At 41.3% G+C, this 14,598-nt stretch overlaps 1 protein-coding gene across 1 annotated transcript; it reads left to right on the forward strand.

Moving 5' to 3' along the window:
* The first annotated feature begins 313 nt into the window (after window positions 1-313).
* Window positions 314-4,368, forward strand: LOC133995883 (uncharacterized). Its single transcript, XM_062435396.1, has 3 exons — window positions 314-402; window positions 486-605; window positions 2,700-4,368. Exons 1-3 carry the CDS (start codon window positions 314-316, stop codon window positions 3,811-3,813), a joined length of 1,323 nt encoding a protein of 440 aa, XP_062291380.1. The 3' UTR covers window positions 3,814-4,368.
* The last annotated feature ends 10,230 nt before the right edge of the window (window positions 4,369-14,598 follow it).

Genomic DNA, 14,598 nt, shown 5'->3' on the forward strand with positions numbered 1-14,598 from the left:
GAAACCTTCATTAAGGATTAATCACCAATTTATTAATGACTGATGATGATGTTCAAGTCTGAAATTATGTATAGAGACTAATTATGAGGGGGATACTCTGAAATATGAGCAGTATGTAAGGGTTAAAGCCTCAGGATGAATATAAAACTCTTAATGAGAGTGTTGCTGGAGGGCTGGAAGAGTTTGAGGACATCACTGTAATTGTGTTTACACCGTGCCATCATGTGGTTGCTGGGGTTGTGATAGATATGGGCCTGTTGCTGTGTTTTCAAAGTTTCATTACAGTTAAAAATAATAAAGGCATCATACTAACATGACCGCCATTCATATCCCCATTGTGAACTGTTCCCACTTCATTCTCTACAGTTTCCTCTTCAGTCCCAACCCAGTTCAGGAAGTGTTGTGACTCAGACAGTGCTATTTTTTTCTTTTCTTTTTTTTTTTACTTCCCAGAACCACTGTAGTGAGTGAGGGGATGGGAGGAGGAGGGGGAGGAGAGAGGAAGATGAAGATAAACATCACATAGGAGGGTCGGAGGAGGGGGGAAAAACTGGGAGGGCGCAGAGTCCAGCTTTCTCCACCGAGCAGCAAACCGGCCAAAAAAGGTAAGAATAAACCCCAAAACCTTTATGAATAGATTCATACAGATCTCTGACAGTCAGTTGACTTATGCAACCGGCAAATAGGAAAGCACAGGAAGGGTCTGAGCTGTTTTTACTGAAGAGGGCTGGAGAAGAGACAGCACTAATATGGGGTGAGCGTTACATAACGCGCAACGGAGATGAAATATCCGTTTTCTTTGCATTTTTACCTCATTTAACCACGATTATGACAACTGTCGCTCCTTTTTGCCGGTGAATTAGGATATAAAAATGTGTTTTGTAAATCTTCAGTGAATTATAATCATCGTTCAGCCTTAAAGATGGAGCCACTGAGCGCCATTGGTCGCCTTTTCTATGTTTTCGGTCGTCGTCCGACCAAAATCAGGCATCCGCTTTCACAGATTAGACACATCCACCCTGCAGCTGGACGGTTTTGGTATTATTTCTCTCTTTTTTTATTGCATCAAAGACATAATTATGACGATGTTGCATGGAGAAAATACAGCTTTATTAAACAGAAATCAAAATAAGACAATGTCGATCATTTCAGGTGTTTTAATATTCAATAATGTCGATGTCAACATGGATGATCAGCTCCTTCTCCTGTCGTCGGTCTGCGCCTGTCTGCATATGCGCGCTCCCGAGAAAGACACGGTCGCTGTCCTTCAGCACCACGTGAACGCGCGTGCATATAGTAGGGGAGGAGAGGAAAGACGAGAGAGGAAAGAGGGGATTGATTGACAGCAGCCCGAAGTCAGGATTAGAGAAATTTCCATTCTGAGGAGACATGTAAATATTTGATGCTAATAGAAGCGGAGTGTGCAGACCAGCCTGTAGTTATAGACATTATAAACAAGGAATTTAGTGTGTGTGTGTGTGTGTGTGTGTGTGTGTGTGTGTGTGTGTGTGTGTGTGTGTGTGTGTGTGTGTGTGTGTGTGTATGTGTGTGTGTGTGTGTGTGTGTGTGTGTGTGTGTGTGTTTTGTATGGGGTGGGAGGGTGAGCTGGATTTAATTTAGCCTCTTTCCTACAGTTTTATTGTTACTTTGGCTCATCCGTGTGCGCCCAATTGTTTCTATAATCCAGCACACAAATTCCAAATCTTTGCATTTTTAACTAATTGTTTACCAAGCTTTTTAAGCCAATGACTCATCTTTTTTGTCTCCTCTATACAGCCATTCATGTCTGTGCACTAAATCAACTTGAAGAGAAAAGGATAATTGCTCATGATCTAATCACAGAGAACATTTAGTCCACTTTTCTTTTTTAATTTATTTATTTTATTCTGCTGTCAAAATCGTTTTATCTTCGCCCTGATAATGCCGCCGATTCTTGTGCTCGTGGGAACAGTCCGCTTCAAAGATCTGGGAGTCCGCTGCAAAACAGCACTGACTTAACAAGCTGTGTTTTGTCTGGAAAATCAAAGTGGAGAGACCAAACAACAGGAAAACACTGGATGTTTTCAAGAGGACAGTGTGGATTTGGCAGCTTGTTGCGTAAAAAAAAAAAAAAAAGAGTTGTTGTTATCTCTCAGATGTTTGGAGTTTCCCACTGAAGACAATCTGTGCTGTTGATTGTTTGGGGCTGCGTATCATTTGAAATCTTTCGACACTAATGCTGATAAGATACGACTTGAGTTTCAGCACTGTTACCAGGGCAACATCTTACTTTAAAGATTATGAATATTCTTCTACAGACCCTTTAATAAAAGCAAAATTGAACACATACAAAGACTTGCTGTAAGATATCAAGAGAGCATTGAATACAATACAAGAGAGCCTTTTAATACTTGAATGTTTTCGATACTATGCACTCTGTGCGGAAACACATTCCCTCGGTACCAAGAAATTAATTGAGGTTTGACACCAAGCTCCATTACATGGATTACTAGGCAACATGATGCACACTGTTGCGGATTATCCTTCTCAAGCAAGTTTCAAGTCAAGTTTCAAGTCAAGTTTCAAGTCAAGTTTCAAGTCAAGTTTCAAGTCTCTTCAAGTTGATTTTCATGCTGTATCGATATGAACTAAAACTTTAGGCTGCTTAGAAGTACCTTTAAACACAACTGTAATGTGTCTTTGTCTCCTTGTCATTTCAGTGAGGCTCAATCGAGGGAAGCAATGCTTCACCATCAGGACCAACATCTTAACGCGGCCTACGGAGGCCCCAACAATGGCTCCTCATCCTCGCTTCGAAACAGGAAGTGCGACAAAGACGGCAACTTCAACTTCCTGCCTGGCAAAGATGATGAAAGCTTCGGAGGAGGAGGAGGAGGAGGAGGAGGAGACGAGAACCAAAATCAGGTGCGTCCTCGTAACTTGGGCCCGTTAGGTCGCGACACTCCCAACTCTTCTTCCTCCTCGTCCCCCGGGTATCATCAAAACGCGGGGGTCACGTCGCCCCGCTCCCGCATGCCCTGCTGGAGAACCCTGGAGCCCCTGCCGGAAATCGAGAGCGGGGATGACGGGTTCGGCCGAGTGCCCCCGGACGGAGCGGAGGAAAGGAGGATGGAGGAAGAGGAGGTGAGGATGATGATGATGATGAGCCAGAATGAGGAGAAGCAGAGAGAGAAGCTGCAGAGTAGGAAAGGCAGCTTGGGTTTCAAAGGAAGAGAGAAAGAAGAGGAAGAGGCGGAGGATAGCGACGAATGGGGAGACAGCGACGACTCCGACTCTGAGTTCAGCTTCCGATCCGACAGGCTGCCCTCCCTCAACCTGGAGGGAGGAGGCGAAGGGATGCTCATGGGAGGCTGGGACCGCATCGGTGTCGGGGAACCCAAATCTAACAACCAGGAGAGTGACCTGACCAGAAACAGCAACAGAAATCCAGCTGAAAGACACCATAGCTTCAGCCGCAAGTCGCTGACGGGAAGCAACCTGGGAAATGTCATGGAGGAAGGAGCAGAGGACCAACATGAAGATCAGTCATCAGACTCCGACGGCGAGATGCCAGAGCTAATGGACACCGTCTGGACACTGCGGGACCGTGAGCGCTTCAAGGCCCAGGAGATGGAGAAGCACCAGGTGCAGCTGACCATGTACCGCCGGCTGGCTCTGATCCGCTGGGTCCGCACCCTGCAGAGCCGCATCCTGGAGCAGCAGAACCGCCTGCAGTCCAGCTTCGACGTCATCCTCACACACAGGAAGGAACTGCTGCGTATGGGCGCCGCCGTGGCCAACACCGCGGCCACCGCCACTGTCGTACAGTCGTAGAGAGAGAGAGGGGAGACACTGAAACAGGAAGCAGTTTACAGAGAGGGAACTCAAACTGCATTTTTACCCTGTTTGCTTCTATCCTGAAGACATTTCCCCTTAAAATAAGACAATCTCCCATCACCCTGTCTGCTGCTTTTGAGTTTTCACACTCATGTCACTGACTGTAATGACACAAAAACTTTGTGTTTTTATTGATTTCCGGTATGGTGTCCCACCCAGAGCATCAATACATGTATTCAACCCATCTTAAACCTCCATTAAACCTCTCTAACTACACCAAACCAAAATATAAGACTTACGATTGGTCAAAGCAATGAGATGATGATGAACACGTTATCATGAGATTAATATGTTGTTTATATCAAAAAAATATTCTATATGTGTATGATGTCTTTGTTTGTCTTGACCTGTGTGTAGAAAACATCTGCAATACCAAAAAAAAAGTATTGAAAAATATAAACAGAATTTAACAGTGTTATAGATGATTTATACCTCGAAATGATTAAGCTGTATATGGAGAGATATGATAAATTAAAACAATGAATAAAATTATCTTCTATCTCAACATTCCTTGTGTTGTTTTTTTCTTGTTGACACACTCTTAAGGTCTGATCTAATGAAATCTGACTTTTCATTATCACTTTTTAAAATAGATTAAGGGGAAGGGGGAAGTCCACAGAGTTTCCAGAAAATACCACTCAAAGAGGCCCAGAGCCCTCATTTCACTCCAGATCAGAATGTTGATTTCAAGGAGCAGGTTTATCAAAGCTCTCTCAGAGGAGATAGAGCTATAGAGAAGAGTAGTTTTTTATCTTCTAGAGCTGTACTTGCTGTACTGCAGCCCTCGGGCGCATGACCTTTCAGCTAACAATTGCCTCTTTGTCAGGCTGAACAAAGTTGGTTTGTATCGGCTCATCACACGGGGTTGGAGAGTGTGTGTTCTGCGGGGAGTGTGATAGCCGTGTGAGGCTCAAGCGTCAATCTTTATGGGCATGGCTGCAGCCGCGGGCGCTCCGAGATCATCTCACCTCTTTCCATGTGTGTGTGTGTGTGTGTGTGCGCGCGCGCGTGTGTATGTGTGTGTGTGTGTGTGTGTTTTCACAGAGATACCAGCCTCATTGCCACTCTATAATCTCCAGCTTTTGCGAGTTGTGGAAAGGGGGGGGCCCCCGGGGAGCCTGTCAGTCTGCGCCCCGGGGCCCTACATGTCCTATAAGGGCCCCGGTGAACAGACGCCGGTCCGGTTGCGAGCAGGAGAGCCAAACCCCGGGGCAAGTTTGGGATAATCCCCGGCTATGCCTCCTAACTTACTCCCGTTTAAAAAAAAAAAAAAAAAAAAGCTTATCGCCTCTCTTGGATGCAGACATCGCAGTGAAAGTCTGGGTGAATTTACATATTGATCCGCTGTTCTCTGGCTGAAGGTGGATGTTTGCGAGGCTTCAAAGAGAACGGATAACATGTTTACACCGGGATAGTGACTTGTAAGCAACGTGCAAGTAACCACCTCTAAAAAAAAGGAGGACACAGTGGAAGAACAAACATGGCTTTGATGGTGATTTTGTAAATCACCGAGACGTGATTTCAGGGTAGTTATAGGAGAGGGCATAAATTCATCCAAACAAAGCTTATGAAACACAGAGATAAATGAGCCCGGAACCTCCCGCAGGAAAAGTGGTACCTGCTCAGTTTCACCTCAGGAAAAATACGTGTTCCAGTGTTTTTAGTGCATATGATTATGTTTTAGGAACTGTAAGAAAATCAGCTGGAGGAAGGCATATTCATTATTTCCTCTCCCACCAATGAGAATCATAAGTCAACACATTAAAAGATTGGAACCACTTTCTAATAAGTCATCCTTTATAAAGGGTTAATTACGTGTTAATAAATCATTTACTAATGATTTCAGGTTAGTTATAAGACTGTGTGAAGTGTCTCATGTTCTAATAGGCCATTCAGTCTCTATCTATAAATGATGGATAGTTCATAATAAGAGTCACATGTTCTCCATTTTCTAATGAACAAACAGCAAAAGTTCGTTGGTCATCTGATGCTAATAACAAAAGGTCAAAACAAGAAATCTATTGTGTTAAAAAAAGTTGATGATAAATATGGTTCCGGATGCTCTGAGGCTCTTTTTCTCGAAGGTCAGAGGTCAAACAGTCCCATGAGGTGGTCTCCATGGTGAAGTGAAGGGCTAAAACGACAAAGAAAGTGTTGATGGATGACGATATAAACACCAGCCTGACAGATTTGCAAACCCTGCTAAGCCAAAATTTGTTCTCATGAATACGTTTTAAGTAAAGCATTAGTAGATTATGTATTAATCTATAATAAAGCCATTGGTTACAGCCCTATAAATACGTTACATCTATTTATAAACGGTGCCTAATTAGAAAGTATCCACATTTCATAAAGAAAGATGACTCCATAATATTTATATCCACTTGACAAGAAGATAAAAGCATCTAAACTGTGTAGGATTTATACTCTTCTCATCCTGAACACATTACTCTTGGTGACACAGCGCGACTTGTGACCGACGAGGCTCCTGCTGCGGGCGCACTCACAGCGCGTCGAGCACACATGGATGAACCCGAGTCTGTCGTTGTAAACCTGCTAATTCAGTCAGCAGTTTAAAAGAAAGAAAGAAAAAAGGTGGGGTTGGGTGCGGAACTGTAAGCATGAAAATGACAGGTAAGGTGTTAGGAACGTTTTTATTTATTTATTTGTTTGTTTCCTGTGGAGCAGAGAGGTGCGCACAGCTGGGCCTTGTGGCTCCCCCATGGCGCCATGGAGCGCAAGGAGGAGGATCTGCATTTGTGAGACTGTATCTTCCTGTTTTGTAATACAGTTCACCTTCTTTGCTACCAAACAACAGTGAGAGAACACATTTCCATTGCTTCGGTGTCTGACAAAGGATTCCCGTGTTGTCTTTTATTGCCATGTATTCATCCCAGAAAGAAACGGACTGTAATATTTCTATTTATACATCGTCGTTTCTACATGAAAGGCGTGTGTAACCGTAAGTATCACTAAATAAATCACACGACATTCTCATAGTTATAGTTATAGTAGGCTGTGAGCTATTTTTGATGCTCTCTGTACTTTTACTCCAGCATAAGTTGCATATTTCTTGCACATTAACATTTTTCTGACCTCCTCAAACGCATTTAGTCTGTGATTAATTAATAATAATATATTTACCATCACATCTTTTTCACCACATTAAAGAAAGAGGCAGCCCTAGTATTACAATCTATCATTGACTGACTTATTTATTTATTATTTTATGACTAAAAACACACAATAACTGTGCACAGCTGTTGTTTGAATCATGGAGGATGATGTGGCTTATTTCCACCAACATACAACAAACAACACAACATGAAAAACACTCTTCATTACAGGTTTCCCAACAAGAAAACAAGCAGTCTGTAACACATTTTTAATTAAAAAAAATCTAGTATATAGATTACATAACTTTGTCACAAAGTAACAACATTTTTCCATTGATAAGTTTCAACAATACACATTTAAAACACATTTAAAAACACACATACAGTTAAAACTACAGCTGAACAGAGCAGTGTTAAACAGGTCAGAGTTCAGTGCCTATTTTAGTTTAAAAGTTAAAATAAAAGATTTGACATACATGTTTTTGTGGGCCAGTGGGCCTTTGTAGCATTGGCCTGATGGGACTCACTGGGAGGACTGGTGGAAGGGGTGAGAGGGGTCCTGCTTGATCAGACTGGATTTCCTAATCATCGAGCGGGTGTACAGTTCAGATAGGGGAATTTGGTGTGAACCAATTATTTATACTAAATAAGGTTACAAATGACTGAAGATGTTCTCTGATGCGATCAACTGAGTTTTTACCCATCAATCATCATTTAGAAAGGTACAAGATTATTACAGAGATGCTAAATAATAAATAAATGCTAAATAAATCCTAAACATCGTGTTATAACCTCTGTCTGAGTTGACCTCAGCTTACCTGACCTGTTACCTCTGACTCAGTTTTAAATCACACTTCAAATGCTGTCAAGTACAAGAAAATATTGTACTGCTGTAAATCCCCCGTGAGAAATTATGTTTATTTCACATTTCATGCACATTCACACACTCCTGCATCTCTGACCTGGAGGACACACACCCACACACACACACACACACACACACACACACACACACACACACACACACACACACACACACACACACCAGCTTCTCTCTGATGATGATGATGATGATGATGATGATGGTAAGCAGTAAGCAGTGTCCACTAGGGGGAGACACTCCATCACAGACCCACTTACAGCAGACTGTCACCTGTTCATGTTTCCTGGTTTAGACAGCAGGGGGCAGCAGTGTGCACATGGGTGGATCATCCAGCAGTTTGTAGAGCAGTGGTGCACTTAGTGGGGGGCCCAGACTGTTTTTCCAATACACTCTAAATAATATAATATGTTTGTTTTTCAAAGTGATTCCTAACATGCAGGTCAAAATAAATCAAGAGGTGATTGACAGAAAAGGAAAGCAGAAGAAAATCATACTGCTACAATACAAAATTATGTTTATTTTTCAGTTTTTTAGGATCATTTAGCTTCTTCAGACCTCTAAAATTCATTTAAATAAAACAAATAAACCAGTATGTGATGATGAGGAGTCACAAGAAGACATGGCTTTGTTTTAAAGGGTCAAAACCCCAAAAGATTGAGAAATGTTGATGAATGTATGAGGGAGCTTGATTTATAGCTAGATTTTAAGTTTTGGACAGCCCACTATTCTTCTTTCATTTCCTGAAATTATACAAATGTAGAGATTTTTTTTTGAGAAAGAAAGAAAAACAGAGATAAAGAAATGACACCGTTTTCTTCATTGTGAAGGAGTTTATGGCTAGTCAGCTTTCACTTTCACTTTCACAAACCAGCATTCAAGAAATTATCCTACATTTCCCTGCATGTTTATTTATGTTTATCACTTATATTTGGGATTCTTTTAGGAAACGTCTGCTGTCAAAAGTGGCTCTACACTAAAATAATTCTTAAAATATTGCAGAAATCACCTCGTTATTGTGTTTCTGCACCTCTATTAAAACCCCTCAAAATGCACTTTTCCTATTTTAATTCCCCTTAAATATCTTTAAGGTCTTGTGTCACACTTTCTGACAGTATCACACACATATATACATATATATATAATCTGTATCACCTTGTTCCGACTCTTCATTAAAGCTACACAATGTTTAGATTTTAATGGCTTCAGTTTTCTATTAAATGGAAATATTCTTGTGCATCATTTTCTTTCCCATCATTCCTAAATTCACACTGGATTGTTTGGCGGTCTTTGAAAACTTTGCTGAGAATTTGAATAAAGTTGTGTTGGTTTGAGCAATATTTGGCAGATTTGAGAGGTTTCGAAAGTTTAAAAAAAAAAAAAAATCAAAATGGAACAAAAAGATAATGTCCTTTGCCTAGCTTCACCTCATCTCTGCACCTAATGAAAGCAGTGTCTGACATTTTGTACATTCCTGGCTGTGAGTAGCTTTTCATTCTTCATGCTGTCAGATTTAACCTCCTCATGCACTGTAGCTGTAGACACTTATATCACTCTGTCCCAAGTGGCATTTAACACTAACAGTCCTTTAAGATGACAGTTCCTTAGGACAAAGTCTGGGGTCCGCGGCCTTACATTTCAGATGCCCTTGACATGAAAAAGTTTGGGAATCCCTGTCGTAGCCGAGGCTTTAGCTGTTGTGTCGAAGCTTTTTGAACACAGAAACACATATATACCCTATCATACTCTCTCTCTCCCCTTCTTTCCTCTGCCTGATGTAGTGTGACAGTGTGTTAGCCCGCAGCACTCTGCTGGCGTGGAAACAATCAGCTTTGACAGAAAGGGGGTGGTGGTGGTAGAGGGAGGTAGAGGAGTTAGGGAGGAGAGGGATGAAGGGAGGGGTGAGGAGGGGGTGAAGGGCGGGGGAGGGGGTGAGGAGGGAGAGAGGGCGGTGGGGGGAGTTGCTGCGGCCCCGAGGCCTGCGTATGATGAACTGGATAGAAAGACCTGTCGTCAGAGGAGAAACAAAACAACACGAACAGACAGACAGACAGGGATAGATAGATAGATAGATAGATAGATAGATAGATAGATAGATAGATAGATAGATAGATAGATAGATAGATAGATAGATAGATAGATAGATAGATAGATAGATTGATTTAACAACACAGACATTTGCTTTTAAGAGCCAAAATCTGGTGCAAATCAAATCAAAAATCAATTAAAAAAAAACTATTTCCTGAAACTTTCTTTAGATTTGTGCAATTTTGGTAAAAGCTATCATGCATTTACTTCAGACCTTTGTATAAAATACTCACAGAGACACTATTTCACCTTAAATTATTTTAAACTTTAACTCGTGGACCTTATAAGGGCTGAAATGAGCAAAAACACATGAGGAAATTGTGTGTTTTAATGGCTTGTCAGGATTTTTTCTTCATTTCTCTTCTTCTTGTAAATGTGTCGGTTCATATAACACAATTATTACGTCGGTATTTTGGCTCGAACTCTCCTGATAAAAAAAGGAAAAGATATTTAAATCTTAAGAGACTTTCTTGGTTAAAAGACGATCAAATACATAACCAAAAATGTGTTAAGTAGGAATCAGAGAGAAAGGAGAAAAGCTCCCATATGAGCTAAACAAGAGGGAGACGTACCTGTTTAATTAAAGTTCTCAATTTTAGTCAAAAATTAATTATCATTTTTTAAAATATTTTTGCTCTCTTGTTATTTCTGCAGTCTGTCAACCATTTATTTTGATTTTAAGTAACTTAGTGTCTCATGTATAAAAGATTTAGATAATCAAAAAGTCTTAAAGTAGCTTAATTAGATTTGACTTGAAGTCCAGATTGAAAACAAGTTAAAAAATCATTCAAATCTTAATGAACAACAGCGGGACAAAACAGGTCAGATATGTGAAATATTATTAGCTGGCTGATCTAATAATGTGTTGTAACAACCTGTTGACTGGAGCAGAAACCACACCAGTATTTTATAGGCCTGCATGACCCTGGTGTCATTCAGCCACTTGACTCTCTGGGCGAATTTAGTTAAAGCAATCAGGTCCATTATAAGTGCCCCTCTCAAGGCACAGCATCTTGTCAATCTCTGATTCCAGGACTTGAATCAGCCTGTGTGTGTGTGTGTGTGTGTGTGTGTGGGGGGGGGGGGGGGGGGGGGGGGGGGGGGGGGGGGGGGGGGGGGGTGTGGGTGTGAGGGTGTTTAAGTGTGTGTGTGAGGGAAGGAGGAGGGTGGTGTTGATGCTTCAGCTGCCTCGTCTGCTATAACCAGCTAATAAATATGAAAACAGCAGGTTAAAACTTTCTTATTCGTCCCGTGCCTGAAAGGATTATACCCTTCTATAGAGTCCCGTGAAAAATCCCCCAAACCTCATAATGCCCAATGTTGTCCCATAAAAATGTGTCGGACAAAAGACAGAGAAAGGGGGCTTTTTCACGCATAAGGGGTTTTCTCAAGAGCACATTGAAGGGGAGCCCCGGCCCAGATCCGCCCATAGATTATCTGGCTGTCGGTGAAAGCGCGGCTGGGAGCGGCAGGTGCGTGTGCCAAGCACGGGGGGTCGTGGGGGCCGGTGACCATGCAGAGGGTGGGAGGTGGTGTGTGTGTGTGTGTGTGTGTTTGTGTGTGTGTGTGTGTGTGTGTGTGTGTGTGTGTGTGTGTGTGTGTCTGTGTGTGTGTGTGTGGAGAAAGAGAGAGGGGGGTTGGGGGGGTGAACTATGGAGAATGCTGCGCAGCTGCCGGCAGGAATGTTTGCAGATTGTCACTTCCATTTAACTTGCTCTTTTTCTTTTCTCTCCTCCCTCCCCACCCCACCCCAAGCCCTAGACATGGAGCCGGGGTCCCCCTGTGGCTGGCCAGGTTTTACCCTCCCATTTCCAAGGCGAAAAAGATAGGGGCTAAACGGTGACACCCTGTCCACAAAAGCGACAAGCGGTGCAGGTCGTCCCTGCCTCAGCGCCGTGAAATTGTGGATTAAACCGATAAGCAGCAGATCCTGCATCTCTTGAGAGACTTTTATGCGACTAAGTGAATGCCAAGTAACTCATAAGGCAGGGTTAACACACTCCTTAACTCCGTCTCACTTTAGTCCCCACAGGCTTCTTTCATACAGGTTATTGGATTTCAGGTTTTTTTGAAGCGCATGCAGGCGTCAACATATGGTGGCCTGCAGATGAAGCTGAAGCTGTTTAATAATGCAGCTCATGAATTTTCTCTCCGCAACTTTGCCAAAAATTAATCAAACAGCAACAAAGAATGCGAATTGTAACGCCACGTATTCACACTGTCTAAATTCACAGACTAATCTCATGTCATGTGACCTCTCACTGAAGCATCTCCTCTTATCTTTATTTTCATGCATTCATAATAAAGTCTGTGTATTAATACTACAATGCATTTAACAAACGAGATAGTCATCCCCCCCCCCCCCCCCCCCCATGCTGACCCATGTATGCTGTGTCTTTGCCTAAAAATGGCCTATTTCCACCATACCTTGGTCTCTAATCTCTGCCGTCCAAACTGTGTCTCATTCCAAACTGTGGCCTAAGGCTATGTGTGGGTCCCTCACATAATCCCCCCATCCAAAAAAAAACTCTGCAGTCCCTGTTATTCCACTGGGGTTTGGCAAAAGTGCTACATGCATACTGCTTTTTCACACCATCTTCTAGCAAAAAGGGATTAATGTCCGCACCATTATGAATAATGAGAATGAATACCAAGCAGGCGTCTGTTTATCCCCACTATTCAATAAAGGAAAGAGTGTCCTTGTGCTTTTGTTGTTGGACTGTCTTCAGGGTGTCCGCAGATTGTGATGAAATCAGTGTGTTAAGTTAACATCTGATGCTTTAAAGCTTTAAAAGGTAGCTGGCCCTGAATGTATCTCTTCATTGAAAGGAGGATTTCACTTTGTTTCTGTATGTGAAGAAGACTTAAAAAGGATCAGAGTCACACAAGAATGAAAACTTACCCAACAGGCTATCAGTTGGCTACTATTGATGACACCCAGCTAACATTCACTGCATTATTAATTTAGCCATTTATTATTTGGGGACTTACGTTGTTAATTTAAAAACGTACACATGGTGGGTATTTTATAAGTTAGACCTTTTAGGTGTTTAAATTTGAGTAATTTTATAGAATCCCAAAAAAAGATCTTGCCCCCCCATTATATTTATAACCCATTGTAATGTCGATTAAAATATTCATTATTATGTGCACAATACAAAAAACAAACATATTTTTTGGTAACCTTTAACCAATAAAATAAGATAAATAATGGATAAATAATAGGATAAGATAATAAGATACATAATAATACGATAATAGTATAAATAATGGCATTCCCCCCAGAGTTTTATTCCTGGTAGACTTCAAGTAGCTTAATAAAAAAACTGTTAAATAAATGATAATGAAAATCTTAAATGTAAAGACTTTACTTCCAATGGAGTACTCCAGCTATTTAGTATTACAGTTTATTTCTGTTAAATTAAAGGACTAACAAAGGAAAGATTTTTTTTTTTTTCATGATTTATTTTGGGCTTTTTTGCCTTTATTTAGACAGTAACTGGCAGAGAGACCAACAGGATACAGGAAGAGAGAGAGGTGAATGACCTGCAGCATAAGTCCCTTTCCAGATTCGAACTAGGGATGCTGTGATTATATGACATGCGTGTTAACCACTCGACCATCAGAGCACTCTATGAATTAAAGATTGTTAAAAACATTGATGAGATATTCTGACTTTTAGTTCCTAGTATGAGTCAAGGCCCAAAACCACCACATCCTACATTTCCCATGATGCAACTACTAGAATTTCTTGCCCATGTCTTTTAAACTCCAACCCTCTATTTTATAACACAGACTTTCTGTTTTTTGTTGTTTGCTTTTTTATTTTTGTCCCCGGGCCCAAGTCCAGCTAATCCTGATGACATCATTAAGGGTTTTAGACTTTATAAGCTTCCCTACAGAGCCGCATAAGACATTAGAGAGGATGAGTAGGACTCCTCTGACTAGATAACTGACTTCATGTGTAAAATAAATGGAGTGCCTCTTTAAGAGAGATAATTCAACCTCAATAACACAAAAAAACAGTGAGAAATAATGACACTCTTGGTCCTGACTGGCAAAATGTTCCTTCTGAATCTCATTTAATGTTAATCGTGGCCTTTATATTTCTCTTCTTTGCACCTTTTCCTCTTTTTACACAGTATTTTACAACATGCACTGTATAATAAACATGTCCACATCTTCCAAAACGCACATTGTAGCTGCAGGTACAAGACTCTACACTCATGATTCAATGTACTGCTTCTAGCGAAGAATAAAAGGATGATTAATGTGACCAAATAAACTTAAATTACACAAAAAAAGTGAGACATTAAAGACTCTCCTGGCCTAAAGTGTTGACACATTTTTTCCTTGAAGGGTCTCCTCTGTATCATTTCTCTTCTTGGCCTCTCTTTTTGCATTATAGAGTATTTTCCAAACGCGCACTGGATCATAACTCTGTATCCACAGCTGCCAGAATGGACTGTACAGCTCTGCACGAGAATATGAAAATGAAATATGAAACAGTGGTGTGATAAACTGGTAGATAATCATCTTTTCATTAAACTTTCATCCCCAGCGACTTAAATATTCAAGAGCCCAATTACAGAGCTTGTATCTCTTCTCTTCTCTCTCACACACACATAGTCTCGCTTT

The sequence above is a fragment of the Scomber scombrus genome, chromosome 16 (genome assembly GCF_963691925.1).
Source record: "Scomber scombrus chromosome 16, fScoSco1.1, whole genome shotgun sequence".
Lineage (NCBI taxonomy): Eukaryota > Metazoa > Chordata > Actinopteri > Scombriformes > Scombridae > Scomber > Scomber scombrus.